Source organism: Arachis ipaensis, chromosome B10 (assembly GCF_059453495.1).
Source record: "Arachis ipaensis isolate K30076 ecotype BB chromosome B10, ASM5945349v1, whole genome shotgun sequence".
NCBI classification, from domain to species: domain Eukaryota; kingdom Viridiplantae; phylum Streptophyta; class Magnoliopsida; order Fabales; family Fabaceae; genus Arachis; species Arachis ipaensis.
Window position 1 is genome coordinate 148010172 of NC_142435.1, and position 20325 is coordinate 148030496.

The following is a 20325-nucleotide window of genomic DNA, read 5'->3' on the forward strand; positions in this document are numbered from 1 at the left end:
ATGTAGTTCCAATGATCAAAAAAAAGAAAAAGAAAGAAAAAAAGGGTGCTGACTTGCTGCGAGAGAGAGGGCTTAACCTATAGCTACTATATTTTGTTTCTTTCTCTTAAATTCTCATTCTTAATTAAATGCACAACTCTTGTTCTTATAATTACTTCCTTTTTGTGGTTTTTATAAATCATTTCTGTTGTATACGAAGTCAGAGTATATTTAATCTAATAAATATTAAAAATAACATAAAATAAAATTATCATTATTTATTTATTCTGTATTTAATCTAATAAATATTATAAGTTATTAAAAAATATTAAATAATATTACCATTTGATATAATAAAGTATAAAATTTACGAATATATAACTAATATTTAATAGAGGTAACTATTCGCATAAAATTAAGAGGTCGCGGGTTCGAGTCACATATCTTTCCAAATTTTGAAAGCTAATGAGTAATAGCTCAAATGGCATAGACTCCCCATATTCAATTAATAGGTTGTGGGTTTGAGTCTCCTATCTTTCCAAATTTTTATTTATTGCCAATGAGTTATGACTCAAATGGCATAGTATCCCCATACTCAAACTAAAGTATTAATTAGTCACCAAAAAAAACTAGACTATTAATCATGATTTTTAAAATATATGGGCCGGTTCCGGGTCAAACTAGACCCGGATCCGATACTAACTTCAATAAGCCCATAGCCCATTCCGCCTTTCTGCGCCATTTTGTCCCTAATCTGAATCTCCATTTGCTTTCTTTCTTCTCGGGAACGCCGCTGCTGATTCCTTCGAGTGAGATTGTTAGCGAAGGTACGTAGAGAAGTAGAGTAGTTATTAGTAGATTTGAATTCTCAATTGATTTCAAATTTTCAATTCAATTACTTCGATTCAAAATAGGGATTTTTTTAGTTCAGTTGATTAAGCACATGTGCTGTCAATTTTGTGTTTCCTTCATAAGCTGCTAAATTGATAGGAACTTGCTTGTAACTCCTGAAAGTGATCCTCCACATAACGATGGAAAGTAGATACAATCAGTGTCGTAGAATCTTAAAAAGTAACTAATTATTTCTCCATTTAGCGAGTGTAGAGAAAGGAATTTGTACAAGCAGGTGCTATAGTTACCAATGTTTACATCACTTACTGTCACTCTTTAATTGATAATGTCGTTTCTCAAATTATATGTTATCTCTAAATTATCTTTGCAATTGAACATTTCTCACTATGAAAAATAAAATAATGAGGATGGAGGGTAATTGGAAAGGTACACAAGAGGGAAGTGCCAGTATTACTAATACTCCCCCTAATAATCAACCAAAGTTTTGAAGCCGAAATCTTTTAAATCAATGTTATCCCCTGCAACACTATTGATGATTCCGTTTTTTATTAAAACTGAATGCTTTGTTTTCGTGAGGTATAATATGCTGCTATTATTGCTACTAGTACATCTTTTTTTTGGTTGGCTATATAGGTTTTATAATGTTAGCAAATCTATTGTATGATCTATTCTGGAATTTATCAAGCTGATTTGAAACTTAAAAATCTGTTGCTAATATTTCCATGCTACCATTAGTGATGATCACTTGCATTTAGGGATAGGATTATTACTATTGCTTCACTTTATTTAGATTCGAATGAAATCTGGCTTCTTAAAAGCTTTTTGGTTGATGCAGATTGTAAAATTTATGGCATTCCCTTGAAGAATCACCTGGTTTTCATGTTGTCATCCTTTAAAGCCATTATATTGCCACAACCGCAAGTATAATTTTGGAGTAGTGTGACATTATTTGTTCATTGAAATTGCTCTCTGCTGTGAGAACACGAGGGTGTTAAACTTGGATATCATCTGGAGGAAGGAGCACCGCAGTTTTGCAAAGTTAAATGTGGTTTTGAAACTGAGTTGAATAGCCATGTCATTTATACATCAGATTAAACCTGTACAATTAGTTATCACAAAAGATATATTTGTTTCAGCCATTCGCATCGCCATGTCTATTGATGGGTCGTGTTTACCATTTGGAGATGTGCTCCGAACATCTGCACAGGAGCAAGTCGACTACATGCTAAGTAAAGACAAAGATACTCTGATAGTCATGGCTGATGACGAAGTTAAGTCAGTGGTAAGAACGGGTGTTTACAATACAATTAATTCATTCGAAAAGGACTTGGCTTCTTTGTTGTTGGTCCCCTCTCATGAGCTTGGGGCTGCAGATAATAATGATAGAATAATGAGAAAGTTATCTGATCTTGAATGGATGTGCAATGTACTCCCAAAGATGGATTTAATGAAAAATTTGGTCTCTGATTGGGCTGCGATCTCTAATCAAATTTTGCGAATTGTTGAAGACAAGAAGCTTGACCAGGTCATGTGGGGCCTGAAAATAAAGCTGATAGAGGTAACATGTAAAGTTTTGGAAGCGGTTGGTTATGGCGGTGTGATTCTTCCGGCAGCATGCCGCGTCCAATTGCTGAAGTCTTGGTTTCCGTATATTCGGAAAATGAAGCCGTTGCTGGATTCAAAAGGCATAGAGGAGAATGGTTTTCCTTACAAAATGGACCAAGATTTGTGCCAGGCCATTGAGGGAGCAATTGTGTCAATGGTATTGACATTGCCATCAAACGACCAAGCAGACATTCTTGCTGACTGGATTAGAAGCAGAGAAATCGGATACCCGGACCTGAGTGAGGCTTTCGAGGTCTGGTGTTATAGAACGAAGTCGGCGAAGAGGAGATTAGTGGAAGGTTTAGATGGCAATAGTGATGCTGTCATCAGTGCTTGACTTTGATTTCCCCCTCTTCTTTCAAATTGTAGTTTGGATAGTTTTAGCTCCAAATGTTGTATAATGAACATTATGATGTCAGATGGAGGAGTTGATTCCGTATATGGCACACTAGCTGAATGGAGAGGTTCAATTCCTTGCTTGGTATCTGGTAATGATATTGGTATTTGAGCCTTGTTGAATATCCCACTCTTGTTTTTATGCTTTCCATTTTTCCCTTTATCCCAACATCTTGGAGTTGAAGATCCCATCCATGTTTTCATGATTTCCATCATTCACTTTCTCGCTTTGGAGTTGCTTCCTTTCTAACTCCAATTTCTTAGGAGAATCCTTCAAATCAAACACCACACGATTTAAACATCTGAACCATTTTCGACTACAATTTTACCATCTTCTCAAAATCCTCCTAAACTTGTCGCACATTTGATGAGGCGAACCCATCATTTTCATCGTGGCTGTGGCTGTGGCTGAGGCTCAAAGTTCTTGGGCGCGCAGCGAGCCAGCTAGATGGCGTGTTGCCACGTAAGTTAAAACGTCATCTTGATATAGACACATGACTTCCACCTTTTTTTTAGTGCATCTTTTAATTCTTTAATGAAATCAAGTATAAATTTTAAACTGAAATTGAAATTCTATACTATAATACATTACAATTTCAGTTATGATTCTGGTATCTAAACTGACTTTTATAGTGTGAACCTATGAATGCACATTTGTTACAATGTCACTTTCTTTTATAGGCTTATAGTAGTTTATTATTTTTTAGCGCATAAATATAAGTCAGTAGTGCATTATTAAACCAATCATTAGTGCATTAATCAAACCAATCATCGAAAATTAATTATCAATATAGTAGATATATCAACAATTAATGAAGGTTAAATAGGATAAATTTTGTCTGGTTTCTTGTTGTCTTCGTAGCATTAGTGGTATATAAGAGCAGAAATATATATTAAGATTATTATTTAAAGAGAAAAAGACAAATTATTCTTGAGTTTTTAGTTCACATACATTTAAATTCTGATGATTTAAAAATACATTAAGTTTTTTTGACCTCTTTAAAATCTAGACATGTCGATCTCTAAGTCTAATTTGTCCAATTTTAAAACATCTCTCTCGTGTGCATCTGTATCAACCAAGTCAGTACAATGGGAGTCACATTTGATTTTTCCATTGTGTAATGAATAGGAGGAATCGATATGTCCAAATTTTCAAAAGTTCAGAAACTTAAATATATTTTCAAATCTACTTTTTGTCTTCCTAGCATTATTCGGTATCATTTTTAGTAAATGAGTAAATTTTGAGATATTAAAATAAAATGAAAGTGGATTTTGATTTTCTTAATAGTGGGTTATATAATCTTATAGAATAACTCGATGGAGCCAATGAGCTGAAAACATCATCTTCTGAAAATTAAATACATATAACAATCGTGTTGCCCCCATCTTTTTGTGAGTTTGAATATTCTAAGGGTATCATAATTACTGCAGATAGAGAAGCTACAAACCATACACCAATGGCTGGTTTCTTCCCTTTCACACATTTGGTCTTAAAGTCAAGGTTTACGTGCAATTCTTTCATTTATTCGGTCACCGCCACAATTAATTTATAGTCAATTATTGAGTATTGACTTCGTCAACATCTATCAACCTATATGTAAATCCTCAAGTGTCTCATCAAACACAATTTGATACAACAACAAAAAGTGATTTGATCAATCACACTCACTCATCAAATGATGGAAACGAAGCTCACTACTACTATCCATGGATTATTTCTGTGGTTCTTCTTGCTGAGCTTCTTCATCTCCTTCACCACAACAAGAGCACAATCATCGTCCCCAAACTACGTTGGAGATGATTGCAAAAACTCGACGGAAGAATCCCTAACAAGTGGATTCAAAACCAACCTCAACAGCATCCTCTCATGGCTTTCCTCTGATGCTGCCACAAGCAAGGGCTACAACCATACCGCCATCGGAACCGCCACTCGCGATGCCGTCTATGGCCTCTATGACTGCAGGTACCGACTTCCCTTCCATAAACAATGTTTCTTCGGTTCCGTGCATTATTTTTCCACGTCTTTAGTTTCTATTTTAATTATCTGTTTTTATTTTTTAAATTTAAAAAAATAAAAACACAAATTAAATGTACTCTAAATTTTTTATTTTTATTTTAAAAAATATATATTAATAAATTAAAATTAAATATCATCTTCTACTTTCAAACAAATGTTATACTCTTGTGTAATTTTCAATTCTGGTAAACTTAAAAAAAAAAAGTTAAATAAATCATTATATATATAATATGTTTTATAATTCTCAATTGATGCAGAACTTACTATAAACACAATAACTAATCTCTTATGCTAATTATTTATAAATATCTACATATAAAAAAAAATTAACTATCAAATTATTCGTTCATGTATATATATCATATATATAATAAAATAAAATAAATATGTGAAATAATATATTTATTTATATTCGAATACCGATAGTTAATTTGATATATTTGATTTTTAATATATATATAATATTTTTTAAATTTTATAATAAACTTAATGTTAATGCTATAGAAAATTAAATTAGTTATCTTTATTGATGTATCGATACATTATTAATTATCTACAAGTATTTTACACTAACAATATATAAAAATTAAATTTTGTTATAAAAAAATAAATGATGTTAAGTATTACGTTACATATATTCATCGTGAAGAAGTATAAAGAGCCCATAGAGTATCTATACAGTGTATATAATGAGAGTTTAGGGATATTCGATTTAGTAGGATATCAGATGTTTATTATACTTTGTACCCGAATGGTTATTTTGGATAGTATGAGTGTATTGTATTTGAAAAATTAGTAATATTTTACTCGAATATTTATTTTTTAACCTATATTGAGCTAAATAAACAGTCCATTGTACACATTGTACGAACAGCTTTCAGATTCATTAATTATTTTTTATTATTATTAAAATTGTTTTACACTTGGTGGTAGAGGTGACGTGACAGGCACCTTCTGCCAGTTTTGCGTGTCCACTGCAGCTTCAGACATTGTTCAGCACTGTCCAAACAGATCATCAGCAGTGATATGGTACAACTACTGCATACTCAGATACTCCAACCATGACTTCTTTGGAAACCTTACAATAACCCCATCGTGGCAATTTCCTGGGACCAAGAACAGCACCAACAGCACACAAGAACTCCAGAAAGCAGAGACTTACATGCAGAGCTTGATAAAGAATGCTACTGTGGAGACCAACTTGCTGTATGCAATGGGTGAGTTCAATTCTGGTGGTTCTTCAGGGGAAAGGTATGGGTTGGTGCAGTGTAGTAGGGACCTTACTAGTGATCAGTGTAGGCAGTGTTTGAATGCTATGTTGGATCAAGTTCCTAAATGCTGTGCTTCAAAAGTTGGATGGCAAGTTTTGGCTCCAAGTTGTTTGATCAAGTATGATGATTTTATGTTCTACAAGATTACTACCAGTCAAGGACCTTCTCCATCATTCAATTCAGGTCAATTCTGAGTTTTATTTGCATTTTTTGTTTTTTAATTTTAAAATTCTATATATAAAAAATAGAAATTAATTTTTGCACAATTTTAAAAGGATTTTAATTAGGGATTGGATCAATTTTTTTTAATTAATATCAGTCAATTTTATTTTAAATTTTAAATTCTAATATTATATTCTAATTTTTTAAAAATAAAAATTAAAAATATGATTTTACAAATAAAAAATAATAAATGTTGGTTAATTGCAAATTAGTTAATTTTTTTTATATTTATGCTTTTAAAAAATAAAAAATAAAAGCCTAAATCAATTTTTCTTGCTTCTATTATTGTCTCATGTTTAAACTAAAAAAAATGTATTGTTATAGTATGTAATATGTATATATCTTGATTTAGAGCCTTGAAAGTCAATTCCCGCTGGTGGGAGGATTCTTCTTGAAAGTTAATATAATTTATAAATAACTAATTAAGTAGATTTATTATCATGTTTTGTGGGGTCCATAATTAAAATATACATGTGAATTGCTTAGGCTTTAATTTATTTAGATATAGCAGGCGGGAAGTCAAAGATACAAATGTTAGATGATATATTGCCTCTTAATTCTAATTAAAATAACAGTGACTTGTCACAAATTCACAATGTCCCTTGTCCTTTTAGAGTTTGGGGTTTGGTAGGCATTAATTTAAGACAGCTTGCTTTTTTAGGTTTGAAATTAATCAAATCATCTTTTAATTCCTGTCATCTATTTATATTTAATGGGTGGCTGATATGGATATGGCTGGTAAACAGCTCTCTCAGCCATCCACTTGATAAAATGTATGTTTCTAGAATACATATTATTAAGTGAATACATTTTTTTTTTGTGAAAAGGACATAAAATCTAAGTTGTTTTAATATGTTCATTATATCATTATTAAAAGTATTTAAAATTTTTTACTAATAATAATTTTAATATATATATATATATGTATATATATAATATATATATATATATATATATATATATATATATATATTTCATGTAGAAAAGAAAACATGTTTTTAACTAAACCTTGAAATTTATGAGAAGAAATAATAATAGATCCAGTTGCATTCGTCATTAGGCCTGACCTATTTAATTAAGGTCCATTTCATATTTAATAAGAAATGGACTTATGGACCCGTGCTTTTATTTTTCTTTTGTTAAAAAAATCATTTAATACACACAAAGCCTAGTTTTAGTAGTCTTGTTTTGCAATATGTGTATCCGAGTTTAAAATTTAGGTGAGGTTAATTATAGATAGAAATTTTTAATATTAGATGTGTGATTGTGTAGTGTGAATAAGTATAATATATGAAAATTTTTAAGTGTATCATATATTAGTGTTTTAGTAATTTTTAATCCTTAATTTTAATTATATATAATATATATAATTAAGATCAATAGTTAAAATTTATTGAAATACTGATATACTGGTATATTTAAAAGCTTTTCATATATATAATGCCTATAGTTTTTTTTTTTTTTTTTTTTTTACTAAAGATAGGAGACTCGAACTCGCAACCTCTTAATTGAGTATGAGGAGACTGTACCTATAGTTAAAGGTTAGAAAGAGTTTCAAGTGTATCAAAAATACCGGTATTTCAATTGTTTTAACAGTTGATCTGAATTATAAAAAAAATATATATAATATTTATTAATTAAAATCAACAGTTAAAATAATTGGAATATCAGTATTTCCAGTACACTTGAAATTTTTTCTAAAGGTTGTCCAATCCAAACATTTAATAAAAAATATCTCCTATATCCGGCTTATTGTGTTGTTGGGGAGTCACTTATTTGAAGGCAGCAAAGGAAATTAAAAAAATAAAAGTAGAAGTTAATTATTATCCTGTACTTAAATATAAGTAATTTTTTTAATAAAGTAAAAAATATAGTCATACTTACTATATTTGGATTGAAAATTATATTACAGCTTCATTTAAAAAAAAATTAATGATTTACTATCATTTATATCTTAATATTGATATAAAATAATTTAACCATCTAATAAATAAAATTTAATTATTTATACACTTAGTATTTTATTTAATTATATTAATTAATAGTTCAAAATAATGATATTCAACATTTTTTTATTTTTTTTTTCTTTTTCTTTTTTCCCAATCAAGAAGCACAAATAACAACGGTATTATTGCAGCCAATAATAAGGGTACAAGTAAGACAAAAACGTTGATAATCATCATAGTGAGTGTGTTGGTGGCATTAGTTCTACTAAGTTGTGGCATCTACTTCTTATGGAGGAAGAATCAATCAAATAATGGTAACTGACACTATTCAACTTCTCTAACTTCATTTCAATAAACATTATAATTCTCATATCATAAACTTTTTATGTGTAGATGCATTATTGTCAGAGACCACTCCTATATCAATACATTATAACCCATATCAAGGTCAAGGAGACGATTCATTGAATGCTGACCTTCCTACAATCCCTCTATTTTGGATTCGACAGAGCACTAATAACTTTTCAGATTCTTGCAAATTAGGGGAAGGTGGATTTGGTCCTGTTTATAAGGTATCACTGAATATTTTAATGTGGAAACCAAGCTCTATATGCATGTAATTTATAAATTTAATTTTGATGCACTGTCAGAGTAAAATAGTTATGGTAAAAACTCAGGTGAAGTCGACTTCATGTGAAGTTGATACGTGAGAGCTGTTCGATGAAAATTTAGTCAAATCAGTCAAATCATTTAACGGCTCTCATGTATCAACTTCACATGAAGTCGACTGCACCTGAGTTTCCACCAATAGTTATACACGTGCATCCAATTAGTAACGCCACATCAGTAAAAAACTAAAAATAACTACCTTTCACCTTAACTGTGTGAATGATCATCCAAAAGAACAGATGTGATTGTATGACTGTATAAAACGCTTTACATTGTCAGTGTATCAAAATTAAACTCATAATTAAAAACTTAATTTACAAAACAAATTCATAAGTACTCATTTGTGTGTTTACTCTTTTACTTTTACTCATTGTTGCAATTATTGCAATGACTTTTTTTGTACCTGGATTTTTATTTCTTTGCAAAATCTATATTTAGGGAAGCTTACAAGATGGGACAGAAGTTGCCATCAAAAGACTCTCAAAAACATCTGGCCAAGGTTTAGATGAGTTCAAGAATGAAGTAATCTTCATAGCCAAACTACAACATAGGAACCTTGTGAGACTGTTGGGTTGTTGTGTTGAGGAAAATGAAAAGCTGCTTATATACGAGTACATGTCCAATTCAAGCCTTGCCCTTCATCTATTCGGTAAGTATTAAAATAATGATAAGTAGTTAGTAGATGAATATTTATGAAGTTAGTTGATAATATCCCTATAAATAGCATGACTCTTGTATTATGTCAAAATAACTTCAATACATATTTATCATTTCTTTTAATTCTGTCTCTATTTTCTTGTTAGTAAGTTTTGTTACTATAGAACCTCATGCCTTTAAAATTTTACTTTCAATTTAATTTTCTCTTAGTTGTTGATATTGAATGATACAATATAGAAACACTCTTTTATGTAACTTCTCTCTCTCTTTTTTAATGTATTTCATTGCATAAGTAATTTTGTCAAGAAACATTCCTTATCTTGTTGTCAGACATGGAAAAACGAAAGCAACTAAGTTGGAAGGTTCGAATGAATATTATCAAAGGAATCGCACGAGGACTTCTATACCTTCATGAAGATTCTAGACTTAAAATAATTCATAGAGATATGAAAGCTAGTAATGTTCTACTTGATCAAGATATGAATCCAAAAATATCAGATTTTGGACTAGCAAGGACATTTGAAAAAGGCCAGAACGAAGAAAACACTAGAAGGGTTATGGGCACCTAGTATGTCATATTAATGTATTTTCTTTTGTGTGTATATATTATATATATGTGTTGTTACATTGTTTTCTATTTTGGCAAGGCTAACAATATTCTATTGATTTTTTAAACAGCGGATATATGGCTCCCGAATATGCTATGGAAGGGTTATATTCAGTAAAATCAGACGTTTTTAGTTTTGGAGTTCTTTTACTAGAAATCATTGCTGGCAAAAGGAATAGTGGATTCTATCTTTCAGATCATGGTCAAAGTCTTCTTGTATATGTTAGTTTTCTTGATTCCATTACAGTATTTTTAAATAAATTGCTATTACAAAACATATGCGCATATCTGTTTAATAAATGCTAAATAAGGCAAATTATGGCTGTTTTTGGCTGATTTTTTTCAGTTACCAAACATTTCCGATATATTAATATCCATATTTTTGTGCAGAGTTGGAAACTATGGTGTGAAGGAGAATGTTTAGAGTTAGTAGATCCTATATTAGAAAATACATACATAAGAAATGAAGTTACAAGGTGTATTCATATTGGTTTGCTATGTGTACAAGAAGATGCAATAGATCGACCAACAATGTCTACAGTGGTTGTTATGCTAGCAAGTGAGACAATGACACTTCCTAATCCTAATCATCCTGCATTTTCAGTTGGAAGAAAGTTCGGTAAAGAAGACGAGTCAACGTCAAAGACTTCTAAAGATAATATCTCTGTCAATGAAGTATCAATCTCAAATGTTTTTCCTAGATAAGTAGTATATACAACATTATAAAAACTGTTTTAGAATTGCTTGATGTACAAGTAATTACGTCAACATATTTGAACCATTCTTGTTTTAACTGAGTGTTGTAGTTCAATTATTAAAGATATGCAATCTGCTCATCATGCAAATATTATAATTTCTCTTAGATTATGTGTTTATGGATTAAGCTATACCACAAGGAATGTAACCAATATTTTGATGTTTTGGCCCCCATACTTAAGAGTAGTTGATGATGGGATAGAAGTTAATTTTATTGTTGTTAATAGAAAAATTTTTGGGTTAATAAACCAAAATGCTAAATCTTTTCTCGAATTATAAGAATAAGAATATGAAGCAATTTTTATTATTGTGTAAAATCTGATGACTGGTATGGTTTTGTCCTTAGAAAATGAGTTTTGGAATATTTTTGAGTTGTAACAAGTGTCTATTTCTTCCATTATTAGTGGTTCTTGGATTTTTTCTTGGTGGACACTTTTAAAAATAATTGTGATGTTAGCTATTCTAGTAATGATGCTCAAATTGGTTTTACCTGTGTTAGTAAAGATTGGAAAGGAATATGGCAAAAGATTGTTTAGGAACAATTGAGATTCATGGTATTCTAGGAGAGTTTTTATTTGCTATTTGAAAAGGTTTTTTTTAGTCTGGTACTCAAAATAAAGAGATATTATATGTGAGACAGATTATGTGGAGGCCTTAATTATTGTCAATAATTTTCAGGATTACTTTGATTTTATTGATCATTTGGTGTTGAAAATTCGAGATATACTGAACTCTGGTTGATCTTGAGAAATGCAAACACAGTAGCAGATATCATGGTAAAGATTGCAATGAGGACCCTTTCTTCTCAAATGAAACTTCCATCGTCTTAGAAAAAATTTAAGAATAGTATTTAGTGAGACTAGGGCTGGCAATTCATACCCTACTCGCGGGTACCTAACTCGGTCCAACCCGTTCGGGTAGGGTAGGATACCCTACCCGCTACGGGTAGGATAGGGTACGGTCCGGGTATGCTAAGTGAACAACCACTAAACTAATTAGTTAATTTAGTAATTTAGAGCATTAGTTTGTTATTTTTTTTATGTTATTAATATGTATAAAATTTGAAATGATTGAATTTTATATTTACTTTGAAAAAAATTGATATTTCTGCGGGTAGGATAGGGTAGGGTAGGGTAGGGTTTAGAATTTTAGGGTGCGGGTAGGGTTAGGGTTGAAAGATTCTTAACCCGCGGATAGGATAGAGTAGAGTTTTAATAGAATTTTCAACCGCGGGTAGGGTTAGGATAGGGTCCAAACCCTACCCTACCCTACCCATTGCCAGCCCTAAGTGAGACTGCCTTTCTTAAACAATTTTTTATTTATTTTTTTCTTAGTTTTTATTTATTTTCTTTCCATCACAAAAAAAAATCACATTTATCATATTTTTTTAAATCATTTTTGTCAATAATATAATACTTGAGAAATTTACGTATTTAAAACATTTGGAAGAATACGCAATTACAACTTTTTCTTCCAAATGTTTTACATATTTGTATATTTTGTGTCTCGTATTTTAAAAAGTTGTAATTGCGTAATGTTTTCTTCCAAATATTTTAAATATGTAAATTGCCCAAAATACTTTAAATATTATTTTAGAATAAAAATATTATTTAAACACTAAATTTTTTTACCTTAATAATTGATTTTAACGGTTAATTTTATTATACACATAACGCAATACTTTCAAAATTTACAAAAGAAAAACTTCATGCTAGTTAAGAAAAAATTTTACTCTCTCTAAGTCTCTATCTCTAGTGACCTAATGCTGGGAACCCCACCGACACGTGGCTCTCAACTATAGGCGCATTCGGTCATTCTCGTACGCCGTTTTGCACTTGATTCTGATTGCATGACTGGAATGGACTGCATTTTCTTTTCGGTCTTTGTTCTTCGAGAAAAAGCGAGAATCAATTTTCTCATATTATTTTCCCGAGAAAACCCTAACCAGCTGAATGAGCTATCACATTTGCACTCATTGACTCCATTGCCGCCACCGCAGCAAGCAATCCGTTGTAGCGGGTAACTCTTATGCGCATTCTCTTTTCTTTGATCTGTCTTTTTTTTTTTTTTTTCTGTAGCCTATGATTGGATTCAACAATGGAGCTTCTCTTTATATTATTTCACTTTTGCGATTACGTTTCTCTGTGTTTGGACTTTGAAGTGAAAGTGCAAAATCTCTTTAGGACTCGCTATTCAAATTTATAATGTGTTTCATTGCTTGCTTCAGTGTGTAATTTCATGATTTTACTTTTTTCTATATTCAATAGGTGAACGGTGAGCATTTAGGACCAGAATGATTGAATGTTGGTTGTTGATTAATAAATTACTGTTTGAATTTGCATTGTAATAAATAATCGAGTTCATATTTAAACAGCCTAATTACAGAATATTAGGCTTTAATGAAGCTTTTTCGCCAATGAGGTTTTCTTTTCTAGGATTTATGAGGAAAGTTCATTTTGAAAATTAAGCTTATTTTGTTTGGTACACAAGTTAATAATAGATTTACTTGGGATTTGATTACTCATCCATTTGGTCAGTTAATTTGTTGCATTTCATTCTAATTTTTGAAATGGCGAAAATATGCACGTGCTGCATTCTATGATTCTCTGCACTCTGTACTATTTCTTCTTGTTTTCCAATTGAATCAAAGTATTTTCTGGAAAGTTTTCTCTGCTTTCATTATAATTCATAATTGTGGGTTTAGTGTTGGTCTTTGATTGTCGGAGCATTTTGAGGACTTGCTCATTGAAGAAGCAAATTGATGCTGAAGCTCATGCTGTTCATGTTTGACTTGCAGAGCTTAGTTTGGTTGCTTCCTTCAAAAGGCATGTGACGTGAGCACAAGTTTAAAAACGGTGTGATAACATACTATGTGAACTAGAAAGTTCTAGACATAATTAGGCACAAGAGAAAAACTACAGCAAACATTTTTTAGGGCCCTTGTTTCTGCATATCAAAGATATCATGCACCATTGAAACAAAACACTTGTAGGCTATAGGGGCCATAAGCTTGCCTTTCAAAACCTTTGGAGCGTAGAGATTATCTTAAAGCTGTGATGCTTCCGTCCAACTAAATGCACTAAAGTATGCAAGAAGTGGACAGATTCCACATGAAGTGATAATTAAGATAGTTTCTTCAGAAAGAATCCACAACTATCCCAAAACACACCATAAAAGCTGTGGCAACTGATAGTGAAAAGCACACTAATGTTTGTTTTATTTTTCAACCACTTATTTACCCCTTTCATTGCAAAGATTAAACAATTCATTTTATAGCTAAGTCAATGTTGATAGACTATTAAATTAAATATTTTTAGTGTCATGAACCAAGAAGAAGATGGATGATGATGGATACATATTATATTGAACAACATTTCAAATCTTTATTGTCTTTATGTAGAAATGGAGCAGTATGATCTGCAAAGACAAAGAAAGGATATGAAAAACAAAGGAAGAAATGTTGTGTGGTCAATTGCAATGGATAAGTGTCTTATTGAAGCCTTGGCTGTTCAGGCAAAACGTGGGAACAAAATTGACAAATGTTTCAATGAAAATGCCTATACCTCTGCCTGTGTGGCTGTGAACGCTCAATTCAACTTGAATTTGAATAATCAGAAAGTGATAAACCGCCTAAAAACAATTAAAAAAAGATATAAAGTAATAAAAGATATGCTAAGTCATGATGGTTTCTGGTGGAATCCAAATACAAAGATGATTGAATGTGACAGTGATGAGCTCTGGAAGAAATATATTGCTGTAAGTTTTCTTTCATCTTTCTCTCTCTTAGTGTTTATAAATCAAGCATAAATACCTAATTTGGTGTTCTCTCTCCGGTTCAATTGACAGGCACGTCCTGATGCAAGAGGGTTCCATGGAAAGCAGATAGAGATGTACGATGAACTGAAAATTGTTTGTGGAAATTACCAAGCCCCTAGTCGTTGGGCTAGGATAAAGGATGGAAGCCAGCTAATGGATATGAAGAATGGCGTGGATGAGTCACCTTCCTTTGTTTCTCCCAGTTCAGAAGATATGAGTGAGACAGATGGAACTGAATCATACTCCACCCTTCCACCAGAATATTGCCCGATGCCAGATGGATTTCAGGAGCCTCCAGTGGCGCAGCCACAGAGACAGCAGCAAAAACGTCCTCGTACCTCAGAGGATGCCCTTCAGGATGCATTGATGACAGTGGCAGCAAGCATCAGGCGACTAGCTGATGCTATGGAACGAAACAAATGCTCAGTTGATGCGACTGAGCTATTAGAGGCTGTGATGGAGATAGATGGGTTGGAAGAAGGTAAACAGATGTATGCGTTTGAGTACTTAAATGCTGATCCGGTTAAAGCCAGAGCCTTCATGACATACAATGCTAGAATGAGAAAGATATATCTCTTTAAATTGTTCTGGTGGTGGAGATGAGGGTGACCGAATTTCTTGGAAGTTTTAGGTGTATAGAACTATAGATTATTGCGTGGGGATTTAGATAAATGGATGTTTTTGTTTTATGTATTGTAAGGAGAGTGTATATATTCCTTCTAAAAATCATTGATAGGAAATAGCAAAATGTCAGGGATGTTAACAAAATGATTCAATGTTGGATTGATTTGGACCAATTCTGAGGGACCACTAGCAAGGAATGTTTGAAGAACACAAATTTCTTTGTATCTGGTTTCTTTTGTTTTGTTTCAGAGTGTTAATGCTAATTCTCTTCTGAAAAGTGGTCCTGTCCTTTCTCCATAAATGGTGAAGCCTAATGTTGGTAGGGAAAAAAACTGACCAACTATCCCAAGAGCCAAAAGTTGAATGCAAACGCAAGGGATTGTTGCTTTGCGCAAAAGAGAACGACGTTGACGATGAATAGTTGAGATAAATGATATAATTCGATGGAGTGTTACAATATTTATATGTCCTAAAATTCTCTACTCTTTGATTGTTGAGATATCAATAAATTTATCAGTTAAAAGGAGTATTGCTGTCATACTGTCATGTTTAATAAATTAAGATATCTTAAGAAGTTACTCAACATCCTGTTCAGATTCAAGTACTAAAAATGGGTTAATGGTCAAATTCGTCGCTGAAAGATAAGTTATTCTCTAAATTTGTCCCTCATAATTTTATCAATCAAATTAGTACTTCAAAGATTACAAATTAATTATTTTTGTTCTTCCGTCATTCCATTAATTTCCGTCAACAATTGATGATGTAGAATGTTAATGGACAATATACATAAACCCTAATATGTTTTTAAAATTCTATCAGTTTAGTTTATTTTTTCAATTACATAAACCCTAATCCAAATATAATCTAACAACTAAATTGAGATTTTCATAAACATATTTGCTCAACGTCTAATTGGATATGTTAGGTATCATGTATGATACTAGTTAGCATTTCATATCATCAATCATTGACGGAAACTATTAATGGAGTGATAGAAGGACAAAAATGATTAATTTGTAATATTTAAAGAACCAATTTGATTGATAAAATCTTTTAAGAACGAATTTGGAAAATGACCCATCTTTTAGGACTAATTGTCTAATTTGACTATTAACCCCACTAAAAATATACATCTCAAGAATTCAGTAAAAATGGTTTCAATTGTTTCACCATATTACCAATAATCTCCACAAGAACACGTTCCATTCTTGAAATGATGGAACCTACGCATATCACGCACTACAATTTCCCTTCCTGTCACTAGTGATATGTACTTCGTAGCCTCATGGCAATCACCACAAACTCTAAGATTCTTCCTAATATGAATTGTTGTGCCAGGGCTAGTATTCAAGAGTCCAAATGCAATAGCAAGCCTCTCACTATGGCTAGTGAGCAATTGTTCTTTCACATCCTCTTCCACATCATGAATTGAATTGGTGTCAGGAACATAACCAGCATCCTTGATCTCATTCCCAAGATCCTCAAGAAAGGCATAGATTCTTTTCGATTGAGGGTGATTAGTACTTCCGGAATAGAACGTGTGAACCTCGTTCCTCAACTCGACCAAGCTGCAACCTGGTGTTTTCTGGAGCCCCTTTTTCTCCATGGATGTCCTCACCATGGCAACTTTGTCCCACATTGAGGCAGAGGCATACATATTGGCAAGCAACACATGATACCCTCCTTCATCCGGGTCTAACTCGAAGAGTCTGTCGGCAGCCTTTTCCCCCAATTCGACGTTTTTATGGATCTTACAAGCACCTAGCATTGCACCAAAAATGGTTATCCCTGGTTTGACAGGCATCTGCTCGATGAACTTCCAAGCCTCGTCTAGCCGGCCAGCACGACCAAGGAGATCAACCATGGCACCATAGTGATCCATTGCAGGCTCCAAGCCATAATTTTCCTTCATGCTTTCGAAGTAGTAGAGGCCCTCTTCCACCAAACCTGAGTGGCTGCAAGCGGAGATAACAGACAGAAATGTTATCTCGTTCGGCTTGATGGCTCCCTTCTGCATTTGATCAAAGAGATCTACAGCAGCTTTTCCAAGGCCATGTGTTCCATATCCATCTATCATTGCATTCCATGTTATCACATGCCGCTCCTGCATCATGTCAAAAAGCTTTCTCGCCGTCTGAACCTCACCACATTTCGCATACATGTCAACGAGAGCAGTGGCAACAAAGACATTCTTGTCCATCAAAGTTCTTATAGCAAGTCCATGAATCCATTTGGCCTGGCGGGTAACTGATAAATCTGCAAGAGCAGTAATGGCACTCACTAATGTAAAGGAATCAGGTTTACTGCCTTTAGATTGCATCATGCAGAATAAGTTCAAAGCCTCCTTTACACACCCATTTTGGGCATAACCTAATATCATGGCATTCCACGTGACGTTCGTCTTGTCCTTCATATGATCGAATACTGATGCTGCGATATCAACTCTCTTGCACTTCGAATACATGGATATCAAAGAGTTCATAACCGACACATCACAGTTGAGTTTCAGTTGTTCCAACAATTTATGAACAAATCTCCCCTGTTCAAGATTGCCTAAATTAGCACAAGCCTGCAAAGCTCCCATCATGCTAACATTTGTAGGCTGCACCCCTTCATCCAACATCTTCAAAAAAGTTTCATATGCTTCTTTAGACTCTCCATTCTCTGCAAGACCAGCAATCATAGTATTCCACGAAACAACATTCTTGCTACTCATTCCTTCAAAAACCAACCTCGCATCACTCACAGACCCACACTTGAAGTACATATCGAGAAGCGCCGTCGCAACATTAACCATGGACTCAAACCCTGACTTTACAGCAAACCCATGAACCGACCTTCCGATTCTCAACGCCTTCAAATCAGTCACGGCCGGCAAAACACTGACCAGAGTGATTGCATCCAGCTTCTGGCCAGCCTCCTGCATCAGCAAAACCAACTCAACTGCCTTCTTGGCGAACCCATTCTGAGCATACCCGGCCACCACAGTGTTCCAAGAAACCAAATCCCTCTGCGGCATTCTCTCGAACATCTTATAGGCATCAGCAATCTGCCTGCATTTCGCATACAAATTAACAACAGCAGTCATGGCAAACAAATTGTTCTCACAACCATTAACAATCATCTGTCCATGAATCTCTCTACCCATTCTGAGATCCAATTTCTCACCACAGAGCTGCAGCAAGTAAGTGAAATCGTAAACAACAGGCTTAACACCATCAGACCTCATCCTATGGTAAAATCCCAAGGCTTCATGCAAAGAAGAGTTTCTTGCATATCCTTTGAGCATGGTGTGGTAAAGTACATCGAGCTTGTCGTGGTCGTCGACGGAGTCGAAGACACGTGTAGCTTCGGAAATGCTGCCGAACCTGCAGAACAAGCTGAGAAGCTTGGTTTGGAACAAGTGCTGATTGTAGAAGCCGTTCTTGATGACAAGGGGAAGGAATTGACGGAGCTCGGTGAGAGAGTTGCAGAGTTCTAGGAGAATGGCGGAGGGGTGCCTGTAAACATGGGTGGGGATGAAGATCCGTTCGTAGTGAGGGGTTGCTGCTGCTGTTGATGGTGTGGGTTTAGTGGGAAGAGGTGAAGGGTGTAGTGCTAATAGCTGCGAGCTCATTGTTTCTATTATCTATTCAGAAGCCATAGTCATCAACCTCAACCCTCTATCACTCTATTGCTTGTTCATACTCGTACATGCAAAAATATCGAGACTCTGTATTAATTTGGAGACAAATTTTTTAAACTTATTTTTTATAATGAATTAAAGATAAACTTGTAGTAGCCATTAATTTTTATTTTTATTTTTGTTATTTTTTTAGTAATATAAATATTAAATTATTTTTAATAAATAAATTTTATTAATTTATATGTGTAAATTTTAAAAAATAGTATAAATTGTATTGATTTATATATGTGAATTTTGATAATTTGTATGTAAAATTTTTATAAATATGAATATAAATTATTAATAAAAAATAATATTTACTAATTATGTAGTATTAGACTAAATTTTAAATAATGTTAATTTTTATACGATTTTAAATTAAATATTAATTATTTATTCTTCTTAATAATTAGACATTAATTTTTTAAAGAAAAAATTAAATGACTAAATAAATTACAGTTCAATATTACACAAAAACAATAAATAGAAAAATGGTTACAATAAAATCCTATTTTTAATTTATATAAACTGCTCTAGGATAAAAGTTTTTATTATTGTTAATAATTTACAGGATTGTTCTGGGTTTATTAATCCTTTGGTGTTAAAAATTCGAGATATCATGTCTTGGAAATGGCGTACTGTCAGTTAATCTTGAGAGATGCAAATACAGTAGCAGATATCATTGGAAAGACTGCAATGAGGATCCTTTCTCCCCAAATGGAGCTTTCATTACTTTGAAAGGAGTTTGAGAATAATATTCAGCAGGACTGTCTTTCTTAAGCAGTTTCTTGTTTATTTTTTCGTTATTAGTTGTTGTTTATTTTTTTTTAAGTCACAAAAAAAAACCTTTTCTAGGATGTAAAATTAAACCATGGTCGGAATTTGCTAGGCCCATCTCGGTTTATGAGGAAATAAGAGTGTAAAGGTTTCTTTGCTAGGCTTCTGTTGCAGATGGCATACCTATCTGCCTCATACAACGTTGCATCCGGGTTCTAATCCCAACTGAAACTGGTTGTTGGCTGAGACTGGTTGTTGGTTTAAGAACCCATGATATTCATGGTAGTGTGTGAGTGTGTTGTGTGTGTGCGCGCGCAAAACATGAGACTAATGCAGTGTGTGAGTGTATTGTGTGTATGTGAAACATGGAACTAATGCCTAGGATTAGGGGCTGTCCAATCCACTTGACCCAAAAAAAAAATTCTTGAAATAAGCTATATAAATCGCAATAGTTGGCCACGAATTAT

The 20325-nt window shown here is 33.0% G+C and overlaps 4 protein-coding genes across 7 annotated transcripts; 3 read left to right on the forward strand and 1 right to left on the reverse strand.

Moving 5' to 3' along the window:
* The first annotated feature begins 1903 nt into the window (after positions 1–1903).
* On the forward strand, positions 1904–2955 carry LOC107622306 (BTB/POZ domain protein). The gene has a single exon (XM_016324168.3). It carries the CDS (start codon positions 1904–1906, stop codon positions 2771–2773), a length of 870 nt encoding a protein of 289 aa, XP_016179654.1. The 3' UTR covers positions 2774–2955.
* Positions 2956–3102: 147 nt separating this feature from the next.
* Positions 3103–11151, forward strand: LOC107622305 (cysteine-rich receptor-like protein kinase 10). 2 transcript variants are annotated; one of them, XM_088486163.1, is made up of 9 exons: positions 3103–3295; positions 4264–4795; positions 5783–6303; positions 8480–8602; positions 8682–8860; positions 9396–9606; positions 9945–10182; positions 10293–10443; positions 10612–11151. In XM_088486163.1, exons 2-9 carry the CDS (start codon positions 4509–4511, stop codon positions 10924–10926), a joined length of 2025 nt encoding a protein of 674 aa, XP_088342289.1. In that variant the 5' UTR covers positions 3103–3295; positions 4264–4508; the 3' UTR covers positions 10927–11151. The 2 variants fall into 2 exon arrangements, with proteins under 2 accessions (XP_088342289.1, XP_016179653.1); XM_016324167.3 differs by lacking the exon at positions 3103–3295 and having other exon boundaries at positions 4161–4795.
* A 1647-nt stretch (positions 11152–12798) lies between these two features.
* On the forward strand, positions 12799–15694 carry LOC107622803 (Myb/SANT-like DNA-binding domain protein). Of its 3 annotated transcripts, XM_016324842.3 has the most exons (4): positions 12859–12996; positions 13775–13832; positions 14378–14733; positions 14824–15694. In XM_016324842.3, exons 3-4 carry the CDS (start codon positions 14380–14382, stop codon positions 15394–15396), a joined length of 927 nt encoding a protein of 308 aa, XP_016180328.1. In that variant the 5' UTR covers positions 12859–12996; positions 13775–13832; positions 14378–14379; the 3' UTR covers positions 15397–15694. The 3 variants fall into 3 exon arrangements, with proteins under 3 accessions (XP_016180329.1, XP_088342300.1, XP_016180328.1); XM_016324843.3 differs by lacking the exon at positions 13775–13832 and having other exon boundaries at positions 12799–12996; XM_088486174.1 differs by having other exon boundaries at positions 12809–12996; positions 13775–14733.
* Positions 15695–16426: 732 nt separating this feature from the next.
* CRR22 (Pentatricopeptide repeat (PPR) superfamily protein) lies at positions 16427–19124 on the reverse strand. The gene has a single exon (XM_016324839.3). The coding sequence runs from the start codon at positions 19031–19033 to the stop codon at positions 16592–16594; it is 2442 nt and encodes an 813-aa protein (XP_016180325.1). The 5' UTR covers positions 19034–19124; the 3' UTR covers positions 16427–16591.
* Positions 19125–20325: the final 1201 nt, after the last annotated feature.

Coding starts and splice junctions, on each gene's coding strand:
- LOC107622803 (XM_016324843.3), top strand. CDS start 14,380: ATGGAGCAGTATGATCTGCAAAGACAAAGAAAGGATATGAAAAACAAA. Junction 14,734..14,823: donor TCTGGAAGAAATATATTGCT/GTAAGTTTTCTT, acceptor TTCAATTGACAG/GCACGTCCTGATGCAAGAGG.
- LOC107622306 (XM_016324168.3), top strand. CDS start 1,904: ATGTCATTTATACATCAGATTAAACCTGTACAATTAGTTATCACAAAA.
- CRR22 (XM_016324839.3), bottom strand. CDS start 19,033: ATGAGCTCGCAGCTATTAGCACTACACCCTTCACCTCTTCCCACTAAA.
- LOC107622305 (XM_088486163.1), top strand. CDS start 4,509: ATGATGGAAACGAAGCTCACTACTACTATCCATGGATTATTTCTGTGG. Junction 4,796..5,782: donor TATGGCCTCTATGACTGCAG/GTACCGACTTCC, acceptor ACTTGGTGGTAG/AGGTGACGTGACAGGCACCT. Junction 10,183..10,292: donor AGAAGGGTTATGGGCACCTA/GTATGTCATATT, acceptor TTTTTTAAACAG/CGGATATATGGCTCCCGAAT.